We start from the raw sequence: 25,623 nt of genomic DNA on the forward strand, positions 1-25,623 counted from the left end.
GCAGAATGGGTGGTTGGGATTGGTGGGATTTTGTGACCTGTTGATATGCATAATCAACACCGGGTCATATCATTTGGATGGTGTGGATGGATGCACATATATGCTAAGCATGGATTTGGATTGGTTGTTGCAACCAAGTAGATATAACATGAGGTGGTAGAATTTGATTGGACAGTTGACGGCTATTAACGATGAGCCACAAAGCGAGTTTGAAAGTCGTTCCAAGAAGAATGGAGTCTCATCTATAACGGTAAAATGTGGTTCCTATACCCTCCTATCGAATCAAATCCCTCCATGTCAGGGCCACACCGGCATCAGTGCGATAGAGGCAGCACCCAATTCACTTCTGCCAAGCATATGGTGAATGAGTCGCCACCATCTAGAAGAAGTATGCGAAACCTACAACAGCCTTTAAATGAAGTCATTGAAGAATAACCCAGAGATCTGAATGTGAACTGTTTGGCTGGTTTCTCGAGCTCAGCATGAGGCACCAAACAAATATCTTCTTCTCCTTCCTCTCCATTATTTGTCCCTTGAGCCTATGCCATGGATTGGCGGTGCCCCAAAACAACAGTCCCAGAAATGGGACAGTGCCAGTCCATGTGGGCGTAGTTCTTGATTTGGAATCGTGGGCTGGAAATATGAGTATGAGCTACATTTCCATGGCGGCTTCCGATTTCTACACCGCCCATAGTAATTACACCACAAGGCTTGTTCTACATGCCAGAGACTCGAAGAATGACACCGTTGCAGCTGCATCCGCAGGTATAATACTTGATTTACATAACTAATTGGTGGTAGTGATGATTCTGTGAGTTAGGATGCGTTTAGACACACAAGTGAATCAAATTGTGAATGTTTAACATCATCAATAGGAAACGACAACAACTAGTAATGTTTTGTAGTGTTTATAATGAGGGAGTAGCCCACCAATTTCAATTACACTTTCTTTCTAAGTCCAATTTAAAAGCTAAGGGCCTCTTTGGGTGTCACATAAAAATTAGTTCCATCTCAATTTAGCTATTCATAATTATTTATTAAAAATCATATATTTTTGGGTAAGGATTAAAAATAATCATGATTTTTTTTTTTCCGCTTTTTTATTTTATTTTTTTATTTTTTAAAACGTATATGCACACGAGGTTTCATAGAAGCATGAAAATAGCATCCCTTTTAAAATATTTTCCTTTTCTATAGCTTCTAATATCTTTTTGAATTTTCTTTGGACGAAAATATCCAGCAGTGAGTCTTGTGTTTGTAAAGGCATGTGTACTTTTTTTCTACACTTTGACCTTTTATCACTACTCTCCAACTGAATTGTTTTTTTACAATTACACTATGGCAATCTTTCATGCTTTCCCACTATTCTTCGATAATATTTTGTGCATTTTGACTACTCTCTAATAAAAATATCTAGCCTCAAAAAAATGAGCACGAAGCTTGTTTGGGGAGGAAAAAAAAGAAAAAAGAAAAAATGAGATGAAAAATTATTACAAAAATTTACTTCTAGAAGATAATTTTGTTTCTTTTGTTAAAATTTTGTTTACGAGCTTAACTTTTAACCTATTTTTGAAATATCAAATGGTGTCTAAATAAAATAATTTCAATATGATAGGATCATTAAATTATCTTTCTAATGAGCCCAAGACCACCCCAATCTAACTTGTAACGAGATAATTATAACCAGTTTTATAGAATTGCACAATGTTAGAAACGAAAGAGAACGTCACTGTGGACTTTGGGCCTAGATTTGAAAAGTTAAATAGTGTCCAAATAAAAAATAAAATAATAATGTCTGAATGAGATAATTTCAATTTTATTTGAAAAGGACACGGATTGCGTACTAACAGCATAAGTAGCAAGTGGCTATTGATAGTGATCAGTGGGCCTCACATGATATATGTGTTTTATCAAGCAGTCTATCTATTTTTTTTAGATTGTTATAGAACAAGAGCCCAAAAATGAGGGAGATCCAAATCTTGATTCGACCACACCTTAAGAAAATAGTGGCAATTAAATGCCCACCATTAAAAACTTTCATAGGGCTCACTGTAATGTTTGTTTAGTGGCAATTAAATGCCCACCATTAAAAACTTCATAGGGCTCACTGTAATGTTTATTTAGTGGAAATAAAATGCCCACCATTAAAAACTTCATAGGGCTCACTGTAATGTTTATTTATCATCCAACCTTTTGATTGGGTCACGCACACCTATACGAAGAGAAAATATACATATCAACTTAATCCAAAGCATTTGTGGCCCTTAAGAAGTTTTTAATGGTGAGTGTTCAATCACCACTCTTTCCTATGGTGTGGTTCATATAAGATTTGGATATGCCTCATTTTTGGGCCCATGCTATAAAATAGTTCGGAAAAATGGATGGGATGATTTTAACCATTCAAATTGACCACCGTGGTAGTCTAAGACATTAATTTATCAGCCATGATCAAATTATAGTCCACTAACTTGTTTTTTATCGGCCACGATCAAATTATAGTCCACTAACTTGTTTTTTATCGGCCATCGTGTAGCACTTGACTTGCTTAAAAATGTAGAGGTGCAAGCAATCATCGGACCACAGAGGTCGGACCAAGCCGAGTTCATAGTGGATCTTGGATGCAAAGCTCATGTGCCCATCCTTTCATTCTCCGCTGTCAGCTCTTCTCTCTCTCCTATCCGAACTCCATATTTCATCCGGACTGCACAGAATGACTCCTCACAAGTGAAAGCGATTGCAGCCATTATTCGGTCCTTCAGATGGAGGTCCGTCGTTCTTATCTATGAAGACACTGATTATGGAAATGGACTCGTTCCATATCTCATGGATGCCGTCCAAGAGATTGACGCACGGATCTCTTATAGGAGTGTGATTTCTCATTCGGCTCAAGACGATCAAATTACTGGAGAGCTTTACAAGTTGATGACCATGCAAACGAGAGTATTCATCGTCCATATGTCATCTTTACTTGCGTCCCGCTTCTTTTTGAAGGTGAATGAGATTGGAATGATGAGTGAAGGTTTTACATGGATTATAACGGATGCTTTAACAAATCTCCTCGATTCCTTGAATTCTATTGTCATCGATTCAATGCAAGGTGTATTGGGTGTAAAACATTATGTGCCTAAAACGAAAGAGCTTGGTGAATTCATGGTCAGATGGAGAAAGAATTTCAGCCAAATGAATCCTGACATTGATAGAGAGGCGCTCGGGGTTTTTGGCATTCGAGCATATGATACTGTCTGGGCATTAGCAATGGCTGTGGAGAGTGTGGGGGCAGAGAAATCCCGGTTTCAAAAGTCAAAAATTCGAGAAAATTTCACTGAATTAGAGACTCTGGGAGTCTCTCAAACGGGTTTGAAACTTCTCAATGCCATCAAAAAGATAGAATTCAAAGGATTGGGTGGTGAATTTCATCTAATCAATGGGGAGTTACCATCCTCAGCCTTACAGATAGTCAATGTGATTGGAAAAGGGGAGAAGAAGGTTGGGTTTTGGACTCCAAAGCATGGGATTTCGCAGGAATTGAACATGAATCTTAAGAAAATGCATTCAACTTCTACGGTGGATGTTGGTGCGATCATCTGGCCAGGAGATACATCAACGGTGCCAAAGGGATGGGTGATCCCGACAAGTGAAAAGAAGCTAAGAATAGGTGTTCCTATAAAAGAAAGGTTCTTCGAATTCTTGAAGGTGGAGAAGGATCCTCTCACAAATACAACCCTTGTTAGTGGATACTGCATCGACGTATTTAAATCAGTAATGAATAAACTTCCATATGACGTCCCTTACGAGTTCATTCCCTACCAAACGGCGAATGGAAGGAGGGCTGGGAGCTACTCTGATCTTATTCACCAAGTATATCTTCAGGTCAGTCATGTTTACAAATTAAAATATCACAACTTTTTGTTCATTAAAAAGTTCCCATTTGGATATGGAATCTTTAAGAAGAGCAAATTCCTGCTTTTGCTACCTTAGAAAAGCTTAGAAACGGTTTCTAATTGAAAATAATTTCAACTTTTGTACTATCACAGTATACTTCATTGCGGAAACTATAATATGTAAAGATCATAACAGATACATATCTTAACAATAAAGAAAATATTCCAATCTAAAAGATTACCCTAATCTACTTTAACATCCCTTTTAAACTTAAAGGGGTTGTGAACGTAGTAATTTGAGTTTGAAAAGTACAATGAATGTTTATTCAAAAGCAAAAGAAATATTCAATGTGGTAACTTGATGATGAAATGATGAGTAGCATGAGGCGAGTAAGCACTTTGGTGACATATAGGATGTAAACCATTATTACTTTCAGCAAATGGCAAACGATCTAGTGGTACTTCTATGGCCAAATTTCAACAAGTACTTTTCCGGTGGATATACACTTTCCGTGGCTAAGAGTTCAACTATTATTATTATTTTTTTATTTTTTTTTGGTAGCTTTGGATGTTCCAATAAATAAATAAATAAGATCAGAACCAAACACTTTGTACAATTATGTCTGGCCCAAACGTCCTATACAATAACATGTCTTGGAAAACGCTTGACACAAACAAAATGCATCTTGTCAAAAGGTCTAGTAGGGAGAAGATACATATGATCATGCAACAAAACAAAGTGTCAAACTACAACTTTTTCTTTTCTATTCTTTTCTCCTCTTTCTTTTTTTATATAAAGAAATTAAGGGATGAGATTGACCGAGATGATTGGATGAGAGAGAAAGAAAGATGACAGATGGGCATATACTAATTAATGCCCTAAATATGACTAAAACTGCACGGATTTGTTTGCACCATAGATCACCAACCCAGAGAAGAAGAGCAAAAATGCCCCTTTCTATTTCGAGAGATTTTTTAACAGGGATCGACACTTGATTCATTAGATGTCAAAAGAGTAGAGAGTGGTCAGCAACAGCCGATCTGAAGCGACGACATTGGTGATGAGGGAGAAGAGGAACCGCAGTTGTGGTCGTCAATGGCAAAGTACGTACTATGTATACTACTCTCTCCTTTCTTCCTTAGACCTTGGCGGGTAATGAGTTCGAGTGCATATCTAGCAAGATTGTTAGATCGGGGATGGTTTCAGACGTAGAGCATTCAGTCAATGGTGGTAATCTAGTATAGTACAAATCTAGCGAGATGGATTATGTCAATAGATTAGCTGACGTTGGCATTGTTCTGAATGACGAAAAAAAATGATGGATGGGTGCCATTTGATGGAGAAGGGTTTCGGTGACAAATGTGGAAGCGAGGGCAGCGATGAGTTGAGGTGGCGCCGAATTTGATGTGGCTAGTGGCAACAGTCGAAGCTTGTTAGATCTACATAGTGCAGATTGAGGCAGCTTAGTGCAGATTGAGGCAGCTTCAAATCTGGGGCTGCTAACAGCTGACAGCAGCACGGGCAATGATGAAGATGACAATAGGCTTATAGCTTAGAATAATGGTTGAACGATGATAACAATCGATAGTCCAAATCCATATGCAATAATCCTACGATGAGGATGTTGGATTAGATGTAGAATGACAAGACGATGAGCGAAAAGGGGTTGGTTGTAAGATAGTAATGGAGAATTTCATGGATTAAGAATTGGATCTTATTCGAGGTATTGGGCAATAATAAGTTTTAAGCAGGTTAGCTATGGTGATCAGAATGGTGCGGCCGACTTGCCGTCTAGGAATGTCCTATTTTTATGTCCATTCACCTTGACAAGGAGTATCATTTGAATGCATTGTATGACATACACAAAAAATGGTGGGCCCAAACATAATATGAAAAGTTATATTAGCGGTCATCTCTATTCCAATAGTGCCTTGTGGTATGACCCACTTTGTTTTGTAATGGATTGATTTTTGAGTTACAAGGTGGACTTGAAAACCTTAAGCCTCATTTGAGAGTGTATTTGATAGACATTGATAATTTTTATGGAATCAATGTGAATTGGAATCATCGGTTGTGTTTGGCAACTTGTAATAAGAATATATGTGAAAGTGTTTAGCCGCCTACATTTGAAATGTATAAGTGGAGAGAGAAACACCACTTGTATTTGGAATGCATTAGTGAAGAGAGAGTGAGAGGAGATTTAAGAAAACGGCTTTTGGTGCATTTGATACTCTCTTCCAACCACATCAAGTATCATTGATTACAAGCTCTCAACCAACCCCTTATTTATAGACTAGATACCATTATTTTCATCACGTACGTTATAGTAAAACATGTTTTGTGTAGATGGGTGTAAGGTAGGAGCAATCCAGCAGTTCCGCAGGCCCCTCAATCTTAATTTTAACCATGTTTATCGCGAGGGGAATTTAGTGGCTGATGCCTTGGCGAGACTAGCTAGTGATGGGTGCCTAAACAAAATTTATGAATCTCCGTCTGATCTCCCGAGGTTAGTTAGGGGCACCCTTGTGTTGGATAAGGCTGGTATGGGGGTCATTAGAATCCCATGATCGGGATTTCCCTTTGGTGGTCGTCTCTTGGGTGTAAAGAGCAAGGGAAGACTTCAGTCGGATGAGTGCTCCGGTCCTCTTCCTGTTAGTTTTTTTTTCCTTTAGAGTTCTGTGATTAGAAGCGGAGTGTGGTCTGGAACCTTTTTGTTAGGACCAGCGTGATAGGTTGTAAAGCTTATAGGATTAATGAAAATTCAGTGGCACGAGCCCACTTTTTAGGAAAAAAAAAACATGTTTTGTGTATGCTCTAAAGAGAATCCCTCCACCCCTCTCAAGAGTGAAAGAAAGGTGTCCAAGTATTAAGAGTTCAAAAGAGTTTTTCCTTTTGTGTGAGAGTTGTCATTTAAGAGTGATAGTTTGTGAGTGTTGTAAAGTGTACCCTTGTTGTGTATAAGTATTTGTAATAAATAAAACTACATATACTTGTCGTGTTCAACTCTTCAATTTGGTATCAGAGCGAGATTTGGTGGGGATCCGTTTTCTAATGTGATCGTGCACAATTTGGAGACTGTGAAGTTTGTTGGCTTGCTTGGTAAAAGGAGTGATAATTACATCAAGTCACGATGGCGGATCTTGTGAACATAACGAGCGGAGTTACGAGGCTTAACAACCACAACTATCAAAGTTGGAGGAGTCGCATTAAGTCTTACCTTGAAGGGCAGGACTTGTGGGAGGTTGTTAATGGACATGAGATTACCCCACCTCCTAAGAAAAGTGCTAAAGCACTCCGAAAGTGGAAGATTAAGGTCGGGAAGGCAATGTTCGTGCTCAAGTCAACCATTGAGGATGAGTTGCTCAGGTGAATCAAGGATGACGACACACCCAAGATGGCATGGGACACCTTTGCATTGTTGTTTTCAAAAAGAAATGATGCTCGACTTCAATATTTGGAGAATGAGTTAATGTCCACCACCCAAGAAGATAAGTCGATAAGCGAATACTTTACAAGAGTAAAGGATTTATGCCGAGAAATTTCAGAGTTGGATCCGAAAACAAATATTCATGAGGAAAGAATGAGAAGGATCATTATACACGGGTTGAAGCCCGAGTATAATGCTTTTATCACGGCAATACGAGGTTGACCTACTCAACCTACTCTCATAGAGTTGGAGAATTTGTTGGCTAATAAAGAAAGTTTATGCAAACAAATGGCTAGAGTATCGATAAACAAGGAAGAGGAAGCACTTACTGCAATAATTAAAAAAAGGCAGACATCGACAGCAGAATAGAAAGGGCGAATAAAGTCAGCAGAACTTTGGAAAGTCCAAGAAGAAGAATAGCAAGGAAGAAGTCCTCGGACAAGGGGAGTTCAATCCGACAACAACACCAATAAACGACAATCCTCCATATCTCGAAGGTATGATATAAAGTGTTTCAATTGCAGCAAGAAAGGTCACTTTGCAAAAAATTGTTGGTTTAAGAAAAAGTCAGCCGAAGGTAACTTGGTGACTTGTAAAAATCACCAAGAAGACAGTGAAGATGACTGAGACTTTCAGGCATCCTTAGCGGTGTCTGAAAAGGAAATTGTTCAGAGAAGGAGATAGATTTTGATTAACCACTCAAGCAGTCTAACACAGTCACTGACGAAGTAGATGCTTCCTCAATAGTGACAGACACAGGTGAAATAGCCCTCGCCACAGTTTCCAATCAAGGAGCTATCAACTACAATGATGATTGGATCGTTGATTCAGGGTGCTACACATCAAGGAATATTGTCTTTGTTGAAGCCTCATCATGGTGGTCGCCACTAGAGGAGGAGCTACCAAACTCTCAAGACTTAGAAGATGAACAGCATGAGAAGATGGGAGAGACAAGGGAAGGAGAAAAATCTCCTAGTTCAACTAAAGAGTTGACACCTACAGCACGAGATGGTGAGCAAGTGCCTAATCTGTCTGGAACACCAGATAAATCGATGAGTCCATGACAAACTGGAGTATATCAAAGTAGTCCAAAAGAACTTTGCCCGAGTCAACAGGAGGTTGCGGTAGACAACCCACTACTTAAGAGGATGACTAGACAAAGAAAGCCTAACCCAAGATACGTGGATGCTGCCTTAGCAGAAGAAGAGACCGTGAAAGAGCCAACGACATTTGAAGAAGCATCCCGAGACATAAAATAGCAGAAAGCGATGGAAAAAAAGATTAAGGCATTGAACCAAAATCAAACTTGGGAACTAGTCCCAAAACCCAAGGATGTGAAGCCGATATCATGCAAATGGGTGTACAAAGTCAAGACTCGCCCCGATGGATCAATAGAAGGTACAAAGCTCAACTAGTGGCTAGAGGATTCTCACAAGAATATGGGTTAGACTATGATGAGACTTTTAGCTATTCACTCCCCAAGTATAGGGTTGTGATGTAGTAATAAACTAGGTACGACCGAGGTCGAATCCCAAGGGACTGATACCTGTACGTTATCTGAAACTAAGTAGAACTAGAACTAGACTAAGATGTGATCTAAACCAAATAGAATTTAAGGAATAATTATGGAATAATTATCTAATAACTTAAGGAATTCAAAGGAAGGAAACTAGGGATTCGGAGGATCCACTTGTAGAGATCAGGGAGATCTTATGCCTGCATCAAGAATCATGGAAATTAAATTGAACTTATTTGATCTAGTTTTCACGAGATGAAAGGTATATGAATTAGAATGGATTCCATCACCAAACCATGCCCAGGAGACAAGGCAAACAACAGAATTAAACTAATTACCAACCAATCAACAATGCCTAAAGGTTAGGAAGGGTACCGTCATCCGACCATGCCCATGAGACGATGGTGAACAACAGGGCTTCCTGACGTCATAAACATCAAAAGGAGGAAGAAATACTCAAAACTATCGCAGATCTATTGTAATTCCAGTCACAACAAACCATTAAAAATAACTGAAAGTATTCCTTTTAATTTGAACAGAAATCAACATCAGTCAGTCTAAATAATAGGCATAAGCAAAGTCTCTCCCATCAGACTACAAGCTTCACCTCTTAGCCCTATCTAAGAGGTTTAGCCCAACATGATTGGGCTTGATCTTTCAAATAAAAATTAAAACTTTCAAACACAAACCCTGTATCTTCGCTCCCTCTCTCTCTCTCTTGCGATCGTCCAAGCCTTAAATCTTCCTCCTTTTTTTTCTTCCTAGATCTCCTTTTATCAGTCCTCCCACCCGTGGTTGGAGAATGCGCCAGTCCTCTTTACGCATGGCAGCGTGCGCAACACCTTTCGCAGCAGAAGCACAACGCAAACTGACTTGCGTTTGGACTGAGTTTTGGGGCCAAAGATTGTCCCAAACTCTAACGTTGCTTCCATGGTTGGGGTCAAGACTGGTCTGGGCTCCACATGAATGGCTCAGATCATTCATCCGATCAAGGACGGTGGCCCACAGCCATCCGAAAATTCTGGATTTCCTGGACGCAAAATAGGGTACGTAACGCACTTACGCTGTCCTGATGGTGGGGCCCACATCGCTTTTGTTTTGATAAATCCACTCCGTTTATTGAATGCATGTCGAAAAAACAACCAGAAATGGATGGTTTTGGCTTTCTCTTGATGCGGCCCACCTGATCTATCTCACCGCCGTTCGTCCGATGTTTAAACGATCAAAACTGATCTCAAACTGCAGTGTGAAATTTCTCCACCTAGGTGGTGGTTACAGGGCCCTTTAGAGTCCACTGGACAGTCCAGATCGGACTGCTCACTTCAGAGGGTGGCCCACAACGTTTGTGCGTTTTGGCGCTGTGATGGTCAGCGGACCACTTCTTGATGTCAGGTGTAGAATCCACTCCAACCATTCGATTCACGTCGAAAAACCAGTAGGAATTGGCTGGCTTCATGTTGGATTCGGTGTGGCCCATGCGATCTTTGTTCCCACCGTCCATTCCTACGTTTACATGCAATCTGCGTGTGTGTGTGTGCATGGGACCAAAAGGACAGCTAAGTGACGATTTTGGCCACCCTGCGGAGCATATAGGCGGCTCTGATTTTTAAAATATGTGATGGATAGGGCCCACTAGCAAAGAACGGACGGACAGCGTCCGTCCGCTGTCTTGGCGCAGGAGACGGGTCGGGTCAGCCTGGTTTTAACCGGGCTGCCCAACCGGTGCACGTCCAGTGCATGTGTGCTATGCACATGCACCATGCAACGGGGTCTTTTCTTGATGTATATGAGAAATCCACACCATTCATCTTGTTCCCCATTTCATTTGAACCGTAGGGACTGAAGTTGAAGAGTATCCGGACAGCGGGTGGGCCCTAAATCAGGGTTTTATGGACTGATCTATCAGTTTCGCCACTTCCATGAGGATCCAATGGCTAAAATTTGACGTGTACGGTTAGTTTTTGGTCCTCAAGCCATGTATAAAGTTTTGACCCGAATGATGATGGAAACCCAGTGATCTTGTATTCTGGCTGACTTTCAGGCCGCTTGAGCTTCAGTTTCTCGATTTTCGCAGATCCCTGCCGTATAATTCCGTTGATCTTGGTCCCCTGGAGTCCGTCCCTTGCCTTGGTGCATTCTGAACGTTAAATCCGTGCTTTTAGCATCATTTCCCATTCAAGCTCGTAAACACACCCTGCATTACAAACAAGATTAATTCAGGCCGTTAAACAATATCATAATCGTAAATCCATGCAATCAATGGGGTCTAATATGCAATATTTGACCCTCAACATTAGCCCAGTAGCAAAAATTACAACGGTGCGAGTACTATTAGCACTTGCAGCGAGCAAATCTTGGAAGCTGTGGCAGATGGATGTGAAGAATGCCTTTCTACATGGAGAAATTGATCAAGATATATACATGAAGCAGCCAAGTGGTTTCCAGAGTAAAAGGCATCAGGATTACATCTGCAAACTAAAGAAGGCCTTGTATGGGCTTAAACAAGCACCGAGGGCGTGATACGGCAAGATGGGGGAATTCATAGTGCAAAGCGGGTTCTCTGTGGCACCTGCAGACTCCAGTCTCTTTGTAAAATTCCAGGAAGGTAAACTAGCAATAGTGCTAGTGTACGTGGATGACTTGATCATCACTAGAGATGTTGACGGTAAGATTGAAAGGACAAGAGAGAACTTATCCGTGCGATTCCAAAAGAAGGAACTTGGAGAACTGAAGCATTTTCTTGGGCTGGAGATTGACCGAAGCAACAAAGGCATATTCCTATGCAGCAGAAGTACGCCAAAGACCTATTAAAGAAATATGGGATGCTCGAATGCAAGCCAATTGCCACACCTATGGAGGCTAACGCCAGGCTATGTTCGGAAGAAGGAAAAGACTTGGAAGATACAACTATGTACCGACAAATAGTTGGTAGTCTAATCTACCTTACATTATCTCGACCAGATATAGCTTATGCAGTTGGTGTGATTAGCCGGTTCATGCAAACACCAAAGAAGCCGCATCTTGAAGCAGTACGTCGAATATTGAGGTATGTAAAGGGTACGATAGACCTTAGTTTATTGTACAAGAAAGGTGGAGCATGCAAGATAGTTGGATACTGCAATGCTGACTATGGTGGTGATCATGACACACGACGATCAACTACTAGATACGTATTCAACCTTGGCTGAGGAGCAATCTCTTGGTGTAGCAAGAGACAACCTACAGTATCTTTTTCAACCACGGAGGCTGAATACAGAGCAATGGCAATGGCAGCACAAGAAAGCATATGACTTATGCAGTTAATGAGGGATCTTCATCAACCAGATGATCATCCAATGATATTGCGCTATGACAATCAATCAGCAATCTGCTTGGCTGAGAATCCAATGTTTTATGCCAGGACCAAGCATGTGGAGGTACATTATCACTTTGTGTGAGAGAAGGTACTTCAAAAGAGAAATCGAGATGAGTCATGTGAAGACCGATGACCAAGTTGCAGACATATTCACGAAAGGACTTAGCAATGCTAAGTTCACCGAATTCAGAAAGCAACTTGGCATGATGACCAAAGCAAAATTGTGGGAGTTGGTACTGAGGGGGAGTATTAAATGTCATCACCACCTCTCTTGAATATTTCGGAGTCTTCCGGAAACTTCCAGACATTTCTGAAAATTTCTAGAATTTTCTAGAATCTTTCAGAAACTTCTAGAGTTTGATAGAGTTTTCTTGACTCTTCCAGAATATTCCAAACAATGCTAAAACCTTCCGGATTCTCTTAGAATGTTCTGGAATATAATAGAACCTTAGAGGACATTTGGAAGCTTCTAGAACTCTTTAGAGTTGTATTGATTCTAGAATCTTCCATAGCCCTCTATAAATATATGAAGAGTCTCATTAAAAACAACACATAAACAAAAATAGTGAGTTCAAGAGTGAAAGAAAGGTGTCCAAGTATTAACAGTTCAAAAGAGTTTTTCCTTGTGTGTGAGAGCTGTCATTCAAGAGTGATAGTTTGTGAGTATTGTAAAGTGTAACCTTGTTGTGTACAAGTATTTGTGATAAATAAAATTACATTTACTTGTCATGTTCAACTCTTTACCCTCCTCACTCTTCAGTCAATTTTTGTGGTTGAAGACGCATTGATCGGCTGCTGCAGTGCAGGCTGTTTGTAGGTTATCAGTTCTCTTTACAAATGGGATATGCATTTTCTCAGTTCAATTTTTGTAAACAGTAGATGCATTTTTTTTCTCTTACACATGGGTCATGCATTGGCAGGAATTCGATGGAATGGTGGCGGATACAACAATCACTGCCAACCGATCTCTATACGTAGATTTTACATTGCCGTACACCGAATCAGGCGTGACAATGATAGTTCCAATAAAAGATGATGAGAGTAAAAAAGCATGGATTTTCTTGAGGCCTTTGACGCTAGATCTTTGGCTGACAAGTGGGGCTTTCTTCATCTTTACGGGCTTTGTGGTGTGGATCCTTGAACATCGATTAAATGATGAGTTTAGGGGCCCACCTGCCCAGCAACTTGGCATGATCTTCTGGTTTTCCTTCTCTACTCTCGTCTTCTCACATAGTTCAGTATTTGACCTTTCATTTCTCTTTTTATCTTTTAGGGACAGAAAAGGGTCGTAATGGGCTGGACAGCTGCCGACCCACCGAGCACAGACGACCTGGTTTTGGACTGGGCTTGGACTTACTAAATTGGCATGTGTGCTGGATTTGACTCACATGCATGGTCTGAGTTAATGTCCCAGATGCAATACGAGCTTGGTTGGTGTACGAGCTGGGTCTAACAGTTGTTGTAGAGGATCCGGTTCCATCTCCTGTGGTTTTTGTCTGATAGTAGGACAGAAACTATCTGGCTTGCTAATTCCAGAAGTGTGGGGCCTACCCATCCAAGTGCAGACACATGTATTAATACAGCACACACGTGCAGGATATGAGCTTCGAAGTTAGATTTTCTGGCCTCAAAATCTCACCATTTCACACCTCATGCAGGCCCCAATGGACAAAAAATTGTCTTAGACAGCTATTCATTTTGCTTGTTGTGACCCATCACCTATGTTAGGAGTGAAACGGCGTGAATTTGAGGCGGAAGGTCTGATTGGGTCCTTTCTTATGGCTTAGTGGTAGACTCACAAGAGTTTCATTTGACGATCTCATGAATCCATGTGGCCTCACCAGTACAAACTAAATGCTCTAATGGTGTTGTACGAGCTTTTTTCCACTAAAAAACACATGACCTTACCATAGTGCATTTCAACATTTATGGGCATAGACTTCGGTCCAAGAAAAGAAAAGAAAATAAACAAACAGCTTGAATGATTGCAGGGGAGAAGCTGGTCAATAACTTGTCCAGATTTGTGGTGATCATATGGGTGTTTGTGGTGCTGATTCTTACTTCCAGTTACACGGCCAGCTTAACGTCAATGCTGACGATTCAACAGCTTCAGCCAACGGTCACTGATATCACTTACCTAAAAAAGAACGGGGACTACGTGGGCCATCAAAAGGGGCCATTCATGACGGAGTTCATCAAGCACTTTGACTTTGATGAATCCAAGCTCAAGCCCTACACGACTCCTGAAGATTATGCCGAAGCCTTGTCGAAAGGAAGCCGTAATGGTGGCGTTTCAGCTATTTTTGACGAGATCCCTTACCTCAAGCTCTTCCTCGCAAAGTACTGCAATAAGTACACCATGGTCGGCCCAACCTACAAAACCGGAGGCTTTGGCTTTGTGAGTTTCTCTCATTTGAAAGCTTGTGCATTGGTTATCTACACGTACTATTGTGACTGAGCCTGGCCTAACTAGGCCAAATCTCAGACCCGGAATTATGTGGGCCTGTTTGGGGTGAGCCTGAATCAGGTCTGGCCCAAGCCTCTTCTACCTATGGAGGTTTGACGGACCTCGGCTCAGCATTATATAATGGGCAGTTATTTGACACTCCGGCTGCATTGTATGACGCTAGACATGTAGACCATCATCATAGTCCAATCAGTCACCTGCAGCTTGATAATTGAAAGCGGAAATGAGCAAGGCAAAAGTCATCTTGCAGCTGGTTAGATGAAAATTTAGGGTTTTGGATATAATCCACATTGGTGCCCACACAGATGAACGGTTTGGATCACATACACAAATGCTGCTATTAGCATTCAACATGTTATTGTTGTTTCACCCTTCATCTCGCTTTTACAGGTCTTCCCCAAAGGTTCTCCACTGGTCCCTGATGTTTCGAGGGCGATCTTGAATGTAACAGAAGGCGATACAATGGCGGCAATTGAGCGAAGATGGTTTGGCCATCAGACCACTTGTCCAGATCAATCAGCCGCCATGGCTTCAAAAAGTCTTACACTTGCTAGCTTCCGTGGCCTCTTCCTCATTGCTGGCATTGCTTCCATATCTTCTCTCGTAATCTTCTCAGTTTCCTTCCTTTACGAGCAGTGGCATGTCTTGATCCCAGACGATTCTAACAGCTCCATTTGGAAAAGACTCGTTGCTGTGGCCTGGTGTTTTGATAAGAAAGAACTCTCTGCGCGTACCCTCAATAAGAGTCACCATAATAATGGACTAATGATGAGCACTAGTCCCGTTCAGGCATCACCGGCTTCGCAGTGGCCGTTGAGCATTTCCAACCATACAAGTGGAAGATTTGATCAACAAGAAGATGAAGAGATCTCCTCCGTAGATTTTGGCTTTCCAAATCCCTGTATACCATCCTCGATGGTGTAGACCGATCGATGTAAATTGTCTATCCTAGGTAATCCATGATTAGACTCTAATTAAATTTCTTTTTTCTTTTTTCTTTCTTTTCTCCTAAGAGGAATGCTGTGGCCAACATCACTTTCTTTTTTTCCTTTTTTTTTTTTTTCCTTTTTGGGTTACCCAATCCCACCTTATCCAAGAACAGAAGGCCTTTGGGGATGCAGGGGAGATCCGCATGAGAGTTGATAACATAATGTGATTGGGAAACACTACTGAGCTTAGCGAGGCTATCAGCAACCGCATTCGTCTCTCTAGGTGTGTGGGAAATAGAAAATTCTAACACCCCCCTGAACACCTGGATCCTGGTCTTCCAATATGACATGGACCAGGAAGCACTCAAGATCTCTGAAAGAAAGGTGACAACAGAGAGAGAGAGAGAGAGAGAGAGAGAGAGAGAGAGAGAGAGAGAGAGAGAGAGAGAGAGAGAGAGTCTGACCACCTCCACCTAATGAAAACCCAAGTTGGCACACAAGGACCTTCCCTTTCGCCATGGGCTACGGGCTGGGTTCCAACAACTCTGCGGAACTCAAAGCCATCTGGCATGGTTTGGTCATGTGCTTTTAGAAGGGGCTGAGAAAGGTTCAGGTGGAATCGGATTCGAAATTGATCGTAGATCTATTGAATGGCAGGATTCAAGGGGCTGTGAGCTGGGGCTACCGATTGTCCCGTATCCACAAAATTAGGGGTAGTGGGCTGATTACCTTTGCCCATATCTTCAGGGAGGGGAATGCCACGGTGGACGGTCTGGCTAAATTGGTGAGCTTTCAGTAGTTCTTTTCCACGTTCACGCAGCCCTCTAAGCTTCCTATTTGGATTCGGGGTCTGGCTCTGCTAGACAGAGTAGGGTTCGGATCCATCAGAGTATGACCAAGTAGTCAAAAGGGGAAGATAGGGGCTCTCTCTTTAGGTGGTCTGGGTCGGGTTGCCTCAGTTCTCAGTAGTTTTTATTCATTTTTTTTTTTTCTTTTATTCCTCACGATAGGCTGCTTTTTGGCCTTTTTTCTGAAAGGCAGCCCGAAGATCCATTGTATAGTTTTCAGATATATATATATATATATATATATATGAAATTCAGATGGTTATTTTATTTTTATTTTTTAAAAAGGAAAGGCCCTTCCCAGATGGCTCTAATCTCTGCTCTAGAGTTGGAACCAAAACCATAGCCGGAATAGAATGCAAAGAGAAACTCTCCTTTGCAGTCCCTACTGATGCCACCTCAGGCCAAGGGACCCGGGTTCCCAAGCGACGACCCATCAACATTTAATTTGATCCACCCATTCTTCGGCCTTGACCACTTGACCAACTTGAAGTTTCCTACGCTGCAAAGAATCCCCATCCACGCCCAGGTCCTTCATTGCAGAGGCTGCCATGTGGTTCATGGTTCTAGGAGGAGGAAGGGCCCTATCCAAGAGATCCAATGCTGGATCGCAGCTACCACCTTATTGTCAACGGGCAGAGAGTTGTCAAAACCTGCAGCATTTCTCGCTCTCCATATTTCCCAAAAGATAAAAATAGGAGTTATACCCCTTAAGGTTTGGAATCGATCAGCATGGGCAGCAGCAGTCCACTATCTTTTAGCTCTGGCCGCTACTGAGCTAGTTGTAGAGGGTTGAATCTTGAAAAAGGTTGGAAATGGTCCCAAATAACCGAAGCTAATCCACTAGTAGAGAAAACGTGATCACTGGTTTTGGTATGGGGCTGAGAGATGGGCAAGCAACAAACGCATTTAGAGGCCATAGAAATACCTCTAGACTGGATGTTGGCATCAACAGGGATCGCCTTAAGTAATATCTTCCAAGTGAGGAGTGAGAGTTTTGGTGGAAGCTTGAGTGCCAAACCCAATTAGCCCACGCCTTTTTAACTGCAACTAAACGGACCATCTGCCACGTTGACTTGATAGAGAACTCTCCCAAAGATGAGAGGGCCCAAACTTGCTTGTCGTCAACTGAAGAGGTGTGGGTGCCCTCGTCTTCAATTTGGTCAAGAACCACCTAAGTGAGGAGCAGGCGAGCTGAGGGAGGGTCTCACCAGCCCAAGAGGCCAATGAACTCCTTGACTAGCTGGGCCGATGAAGGAGGGGGGTGGAGACTCCAGTCCGCAAGAGGGCCAATCCCAGACCAATCATGAAACCAGAAATCCAGATCACCCCTGCCTAAGATCCTTAGATAATCGGTGGAAAGAGCTTACAGATGTGTTTCCACAAAGGTGAAGCATCAGAGAAAAAGCTGGAACTCGTGGAGGAAAGAACATCTGCAATGTATTTCCTTTTAAGAAAAGCTGCCCAGCAGCTATCTCCACCTCTGCACTTTAAAGTCCACGCCATTTTCATTCTAAGGGCTTGCGTAACATTAACGAGGCTTTTAATACCCAGTCTACCTTTTGCTTTTGGCCAGGCAATGCGCTTCCAACTCACCCAATGGCATTTCTTGGGATCACCTTCCTAGCCCCAAAAGAAGTTAGAACAGGCCTGATCCATAATCTTCAGCAGGGAAAGGTGAATGTCCGTAGCAGCCATGGAATGTATTGGGATGCTGAACAGAACATGGTTGATGAGAGTCGAGCGACCAACTTGGGACAAAATCCTGGCTTTCCAGCCGAAAATTCTGATTAAGAACTTGTCAACAATCCTCTGGCATTCTTTTCACTCTCCCCTTGAAGATCGGAACCCCAAGGTAGGTAAAAGGCCTCACTCCCTAGTTGAAACCCAAGATCCTCTGTGTAGCTCTGACCCGGGCCTCAGATTGGTGGGTGGAGAGGATAAAGAAACTCTTTCTGGAGTTGATTTTCTAACCTGAAGTAGCTTGGAAATGATCGAGGAAACTTTTGATGCTCTTAATCAAACTACGCCCTCCATTAGCAAGGAGAACTATATCATTAGCGAAAATGACGTGGGTGATGGTGGGGCACCTATGACTGGTATTGAATGGCTAGCAATTCTCGGAGGTGATCAGATTATGAAAACCACAACTAAGGGCCTCGGTAGCAAGGATGTAAAGGCCTGGGGAGATGGGATCCCCTTGGCGGAGCCCTCTGGAGGAGCAAAAGAAACCACAAGATTCACCATTGATTAAAATGGAGACCCAGGAGTTGTTTCAACATTACTCAATCATGGTTATCCAGTTCGCTTGAAAACCAAAGCGATTAAGGGCCAGCTTGAGGAAATCTCAATCCAATCTATCATATGCTTTCTCCATGTCCAATTTTATCACAATATTGCCCCCTTGAACTCTCTTGTCGATATCTCTAAAGACTTCCCGGGCAAGAGCACAACTTTCGGAAATCGATCTCCCTAGGACGAAGGTCCCCTACTCTGTCGAGACTAATCTGGAGAGTAGTCTGTTAAGCCTGGAAGCAAACAATTTTATAAATGACATTACACAAGCTAATGGGATGGTAATCGGAGAGTTTCTTGGGGATAAGGCAGATGAGAGTAGCAGTGAAAGCTCTCGGGAGAAGACCCCTAGAAAACAGAGAACGGGCAACTATGAGGATGTCGTGACCCACAATGTCCTAATAACTGTGGAAGAAAGCCACGGCGAATCCATCAGGGCCTGGCGCACTGTCTGCAGGGATACATTACCAATAATCAGGGCAACGCCGACGGCTAAAAACCGTCAGCGGGAAAGGGGCATCAGCAATGGCCGTTAGCATTGCTTACTGACGGATTAAATCCATCGGCGTTTTTAGCCGTTGGCGTTTTCAATAGCTGAGCACAACAGCTAAAACCGTTGAAATTCAAGTCCGATGGCTATTAGCTGACGGTTTAGTTGTCGGCGTTTCTCATAATTTTTTTTAAAATAATAATAATTATTAATTGCCTGATCAACACACATCCAAAACTAAATATACCCATTTCTCGAAAGCCCTAAACCAACTTAGAAGGTAAGTCTACACAAGAAAATGAAGAAATCAAAATTAGACATATCATCCAAATTCCAAACATAAAAAATTTATATTTCCAAAAAACACCATTAGTTTCAAGGTAAAATAATAAACCTTCCTGCACAAGGAAATTAACAAGCATTCCATTTTGACAATTGGCCCAAATCTGTTAAACCTTCCTGCACAAGGAAATTAACAAGCATTCCATTTTGACAATTGGCCCAAATCTGTTAAACCTTCCTGCACAAGGAAATTAACAAGCATTCCATTTTGACAATTGGCCCAAATCTGTTAAACCTTCCTGCACAAGGAAATTAACAAGCATTCCATTTTGATCCTAAAAGATCTCGAACCCAACCACCTTCACCACCTTCACCTGCATAGTACTCAACAAAATAGATGTATCACTGGGGAATTCTTTTGGAAGTCCTCACAAGAAGTCTAATGAAATCTTTCAATGGCGTAATAGGATATTGCATGGTAAGACGACTTCAGTGAGGAGTGTTTTCCTTTGGGTAGAGGGAATCCAAAATAGAATGGGCAAGGCAGAAAAATGACAAGTGGCTTATCGAATGATCTCATCAGATCATAGCCTTCTCCCAGCTAATAAGGGTCGGCTTCTCATGATTTTTCTGACTGCCTACCTGTATCAACCCTCCTTTGCCCATAGAAAATATTACAGTCATTGTTGAATTATTCATAGGACAGAACAACATTGCGCCAGAAAATAATATGAGGATAAGAACAATATTCATCTGATTGCAAAGAGAAGGAATGGAGTTTACCTTCGATTTGTCGACATCATCTACCTTCAGAAAAATAACATCAGGCAATTTTTTGGCGAGCTCGGCCAGGACAGGGGCAATGAAACGGCATGGCCCGCACCATGAAGCAATAAAATCGACCACCACCGGTGGATAGAAAAAAAAAATTTTAATTAAATTAAATTAAAAAGACACCTGTTTCATGAGGATCCACGATGTATGAAACCCAAACCACAGACCAGCTTCTGAAGAAAGTCAGATCGAGTATATTGATGTGATTATCAAGGATGATAAGCACAAACATAATAATAGATTTAACCAAAATTGAACCTTCTTCATACAGCCCAACCATGATTATCAAGAAAAAAGCAGACAAAACTCTCCTGTTTTTGGGTAGTCAACAACGCATTCATTTCTCAACTGTACCAGTTTTCTCTGTATAAATTGTAAAGATGAATCCGAGGCTTCAGTTATGGGTATTTTGTAGAAGGAATGCTCTGGACATCTAACCCTTTTCCACAGAAAAGGCAAAAAGGTTAGGTTTGGTAGTTTAAGATGTGTTTAATTTCCCTAGATAAGTATTATATATCAGGCTATTAAAAAAAAGTTTTTTAGGTATTTACACACATATTAAATAACTGCACACATGCATTGTTTCACCATTTTATCACAAGGGGAATTAATTGGCTCCAAGTGGAAAATTTTCTTCTCACAAGTGTTTTGGAGAACGCACAACGGGGGTGTTTGGATGGAGGAAAAACTAAAATGTGTAGATGGAAAAGAATGTGCAGTTTTTTAGGAAAAGTTCAGAAAGTCTCATAAAGGTTGGCTGATGTTGTGGAGGAAATACTAGACCGGAATGCATTTCATTTAATGTACTATAGCATTTTTCAACTACAAATCAATCTCTTTTAATCTTTGTTAATCTCTACTCACGGTTTTCACAGTGAATTTTCTCACATTATCCAAAACAAAACCAACAATTTTCATAACCCAAATATAAAAGAAATTTCAAATCCAAACAAACGAGTCTGCGAGCACTGATTATACCAGCGAACGGCGCTGGCAGTTGAAGAACCAAATTCCCCTTAATCAAAATAATCTAATCCTACTACAATATAAGCCTCGTCTGCCACTTTGAACAGTGACAGATTCTTTCCCTTTGAAAAACAAGTTGGCAGCTTTCATGTGCCCAATCTATCTGCCCATACCACCACATTTTCAAATGCCTACGTAAGGCATTTTGAGAGAGAGAGAGAGAGTGTGTGTGTGTTGTATCAATCTTCAAACACTAGAGAGGGAAATTATCGGCTTTTTTTTTTGTAATCTAATCGCGGATAATTGAAATGTATACAAATGTATTCTTTTAGGGTATTTGAGTTGGGCTTGAGAAGATTTTTTCTTTTTTCTTTTTTCTTTTTTTAACATGAACAGTCATTTATTTGTTTATTTTTCATTAATTAGGATTAAGTTCTGATGGTGTCGTGGATGTGGGCCAGGTTTATAACAATGGGTCAGTTCCAACCATTGGTGTAAATGTGATTGGATCGTTGAATATCCAGACCACCAGGTAAATGGGCCGCATTGGGGATGGGTTACTTCCCAAAAATCATATCAATCAGATGAAACTATGAATACAGGATCAAGGGACTTTAATCAGGACCCTAAACCATTTTGGTAATTAACAGTCCGGCTCTGATCTGTGGGATATTTGGGCTGTAGCTCATTAATGGAATTTAGCTTGAATCACTTCGAAGGAATAAAGAAAGAAAATTAAAAAAGGGTTGTTAGAGCAAGTACCATCAGGAAAAAGCTTGAAGGCTTTCTTTCATGGCTTTTTTGAAGGCCTTCTAAAGACAAAACAGGGAAGAATCTGAAAGAAAAGAAGTAAAAAAGAGTTAAAAAGGAAACCATATGTAGAAACAAAATGGCACCATGTCAGATATTTTCTAGCATAAACCAATAGTCAGCTTGACTGACTAAGCTTTTGAGCAAGTTAATAGGAAACACGCTTATCATAGTGATTTGGTCTCAAACTGACAAGGAACAAGAACTCAAAATGCACAAACCATCTACAAATTTTCTTGCTTACCAATGTCTGCCGAGCTCAAGTTCTTCAAAGCAGCGACTGATGGAGTTGGAACGCGAAAGTGATGGGCCAACCTGGCCTGTCGCCATCCCCTCAAATGTATATCTAGGCTGCTCATTCGAGGACTCCAACATGCATGGATTGCTGATTGCCAAGAAAAATCACACCAAATTATCCTAATTTACAGGCAGGAGAACTTTTATTCATCAAAAGTGAAACATTAGTCGAACTTTTTGACAGTCTCCTTTTCTCTAATGATGCTTCTGGTGAAATAGTTAGGATCATCCATCCAACATGTATTTTGGGTTACGACCAATCCACTATTGAGGCCTGCCAGATGAATGGTCCATCCATCATACATGTATGCCATGTGTCACATGGACTGAACGTGATATTAGAGCATTCACATAACACATGGGTTAGGATCTTCTCTGATTCAAGCAAGTTAATTCAGCACAGAGAGACTCATATAATTGTTTCAGGAACTCACGATTGACTTCTGTACATAAAACTAGCAGAAAAATTAAAAAATAAAAAGAAACTGCCACACAAAAGAATATGATCGTCAAGAAAATATTAGTGTTCATATGCTACTTGATGCTTCATCAAGTAAAAAAGAACTCACAATTTTTCTAACAGTGAATCAGTCATTTCAATCCTGCAAGGGTCTCTTGGATCAATCTGCTTCAAAATGTTTACAAGCTTTTGCACCATCCAACATATACTTGAATATCTGAAAATCAAGGACACAAGCAAAATCTATATAACTAACTCCATTGTCCATAGCTCAGCTAGATTTCAAATTAAGAGGTTATCTATTTGGTGCACCGGTGCTCCTTACTATTATCTTCCACTGTTGCTCAACCACATTAAAAAAATAATAATAATGACATTGAACGGATGATCTTAACAAGCTTATTGGGAATGCTTGTAACAAATTAATCTTGCAAAAAAATACAGATGCATTATGTACAGTATCATTGATACATCCCAATACAAATGCCATATACCATCAGAATGCATCTCCTATACCATCCAAATACATCCTCCACGTATGCTTCTAAGAGAATCCAATACCCCAATCAAGGTAAATAAAATCAACATGAACCAAGTTCATCTAGCAGTAGGAGAAACAGCTGAGCGGAAGAACACACCTACCAGAAGGTATTCCACAGAAGCAGTAGTTAAAAATCCTGATGATACAAGCAAAAAAGCCACAGCACAACTAAATTTCACATCCTGATACGGAAGCCAAACAGTTAAACAGGCAAAATTATATGATATTTATAAGAATATGTCCCATAATCATCCAGACATCTGTCAACATCCTAGTATTTTCTACTCCGGTAAATTATTTTGCATGCATGTATACCAGATAATATAAACATATGAGTAGAGCAAAAACTATTTACATGATCTCTAGCATAAGCATATCCTCTATGCTTTCTCCCCTGCAAGGAGATCCAAGACATCTAATGTTTTAGGATTAAGCTTGCTAGAGGAATTATAGGGCTGTGCTCATCTAAAAACTATCATTTGTTGATCTGCAGTCTTTGCTTACATGTGAGGTCCATTGTTCTGTAATCCAAACTGTTGGTCTAATTGAGGATGCCAATGAATCTAGAAGATTGGAGAATCACAACCTTTTGATAGGTTGGCTTGGAAATAGAAAAGTCCCAATTCAACAGTGAAAGAGATAAAAATTGAAGACTGGTAATCCAACATTGGATATTGTAGGGGTATCCCTTATCAATGGCAAGAGCCCCTCATGTGCGTCCCTCTTCTTTCCTGCCATGAATTACACACAAACTGCATTAGTCCAAACCGAAACAGTTGCAATGTCAAGGTGAACAATCCCTTCCGGCACGTCGTTCACACAACAGGTAGTGCTTGGATTCAACCAAGAAGGTTGCACCTTGATCGATCTGGACCATTGGATAGGTGGGCCCCCTCTATGTAACTATTGGACAAGTGATAGGCTGAGAATTTACCCTAGCAGTGATTCCTCTGTCTGCCCCTTGTCCTGGTAAATCTCTCTTAACCTGAAAATAATTCAAACAATAAGTATATCATAATCCAAGCTTGTGAGAAAAGAGAAACTGAAGAATCAGCCATTGCTTTGCAGGTTACTTTTATTAGAGAACACTGTGAAATTAAGTTGCAAGATGAACTATTGAAATTGCAAGATGCACTTGATTAGATTGAGAATATAAATATCTGGTTTGGCATCTAAGCCCATCTCTACATTGCTGCATCACCATCAACCCATCTTTGCATCTCTGTTACAAAAACACTTTCTTTAGATAATTGAAATCCAACCAACATCAAGCCATTCCGCTACCGGACGCCCAAATCTCTCTACTCATTCATCTCAAAACCGGCAATCTCCATTGCAACCCCTCCCCAAAAACAGATCTTCCATCTCCGACCCCTTCTTCTCCGTCTCCGTCGACCACTATGCGTCAACAGTCGTACCATTGTGGCTGTCAAAATAGGGCGTTCTCTGCTTCCGGCAATGATCATTTGATTGCCCGAGAGAGAGGGGAGAGAGAGTGAGAGGGAGAGAGATTTGGATTTTGGGGGTAGAGAGCGCACGATTTTAGGGATTTTTTGAGTTTGGGGGAAGAGAGACAGGGGGTTTGGATTTTGGGGGCAGATAGCGCGCAATTTTGGAGATTTTTTTTATTTTGGGGAGAGAGAGCGACGTGGATTGGGGAAACGGATTGGCTACACCCCGAGACACCCGCCAATGGCTGGTCGTCGGTGCTCTGTGGGCCCCACCATGATGTATGTGTTTCATCTATTCCGTCCACATATTTTTAAAGATCATTTTACGATATGAGAAAAAAAAAAAAAAGATATATCCCAATCTCAAGTGTACCACATTGCAGGAAACAATGTTAAATGAGTGCCGACCGTTAAAAACATTTCGGGGGCTATAAAAGTTTTGAATCAAGCTGATTTTTGTTTTTTTTTTTTTTCCTTCATCTGGGCCTGTATGAACTAATCAACATAATGGATGTCGAATAAACAATACAGTGGGCCTTAGGAGTATTTTAATGGTGGATATCCAATCACTATTATTTTCATGTGGTGTGGTCCACTTGAGATTTATATCTGGCTTATTTTTGGAGTAAGGCCTAAAATGATCTGTAAAAATGGATGAAACACTTACATCATGGAGGCCCATAGAGCACCGACCATCAGCCACGGGGCTGGTGGCAGGGGTAGCCAATCCGTTCCCGGATTTCCTGTAAAAGACTCGCGCAGCAGGTTCTTGCGCT

The 25,623-nt window shown here is 41.1% G+C and overlaps 1 protein-coding gene and 1 long non-coding RNA gene across 5 annotated transcripts; one reads left to right on the top strand and one right to left on the bottom strand.

Annotated features, from left to right (window-relative positions):
- Window positions 1–255: 255 nt before the first annotated feature.
- Window positions 256–15,652, top strand: LOC131256817 (glutamate receptor 2.8-like). Its single transcript, XM_058257857.1, has 5 exons — window positions 256–765; window positions 2,534–3,870; window positions 13,101–13,413; window positions 14,172–14,578; window positions 15,038–15,652. Exons 1-5 carry the CDS (start codon window positions 483–485, stop codon window positions 15,569–15,571), a joined length of 2,874 nt encoding a protein of 957 aa, XP_058113840.1. The 5' UTR covers window positions 256–482; the 3' UTR covers window positions 15,572–15,652.
- Window positions 15,653–21,658: 6,006 nt separating this feature from the next.
- On the bottom strand, window positions 21,659–25,003 carry LOC131256820 (uncharacterized). Of its 4 annotated transcripts, XR_009176972.1 has the most exons (5): window positions 24,470–25,003; window positions 24,331–24,381; window positions 22,965–24,127; window positions 22,343–22,483; window positions 21,659–22,123 (listed from the first exon to the last, which is right to left on the bottom strand). It is a non-coding gene; the product is annotated as an uncharacterized LOC131256820 (long non-coding RNA). The 4 variants fall into 4 exon arrangements; XR_009176973.1 differs by having other exon boundaries at window positions 22,965–24,381; window positions 24,532–25,003; XR_009176971.1 differs by having other exon boundaries at window positions 22,965–24,381.
- Between the last annotated feature and the right edge of the window lie 620 nt (window positions 25,004–25,623).

Source organism: Magnolia sinica, chromosome 9 (genome assembly GCF_029962835.1).
Source record: "Magnolia sinica isolate HGM2019 chromosome 9, MsV1, whole genome shotgun sequence".
In the NCBI taxonomy this organism is placed as follows: domain Eukaryota; kingdom Viridiplantae; phylum Streptophyta; class Magnoliopsida; order Magnoliales; family Magnoliaceae; genus Magnolia; species Magnolia sinica.

Excerpts from the sequence above, each read along its gene's own strand:
- LOC131256817 (XM_058257857.1), top strand. The coding sequence starts at position 483 with ATGAGGCACCAAACAAATATCTTCTTCTCCTTCCTCTCCATTATTTGT. Across the intron at positions 3,871-13,100 it reads TTCACCAAGTATATCTTCAG|GAATTCGATGGAATGGTGGC; the intron begins GTCAGTCATGTT and ends ATGCATTGGCAG. Across the intron at positions 14,579-15,037 it reads AAACCGGAGGCTTTGGCTTT|GTCTTCCCCAAAGGTTCTCC; the intron begins GTGAGTTTCTCT and ends TCGCTTTTACAG.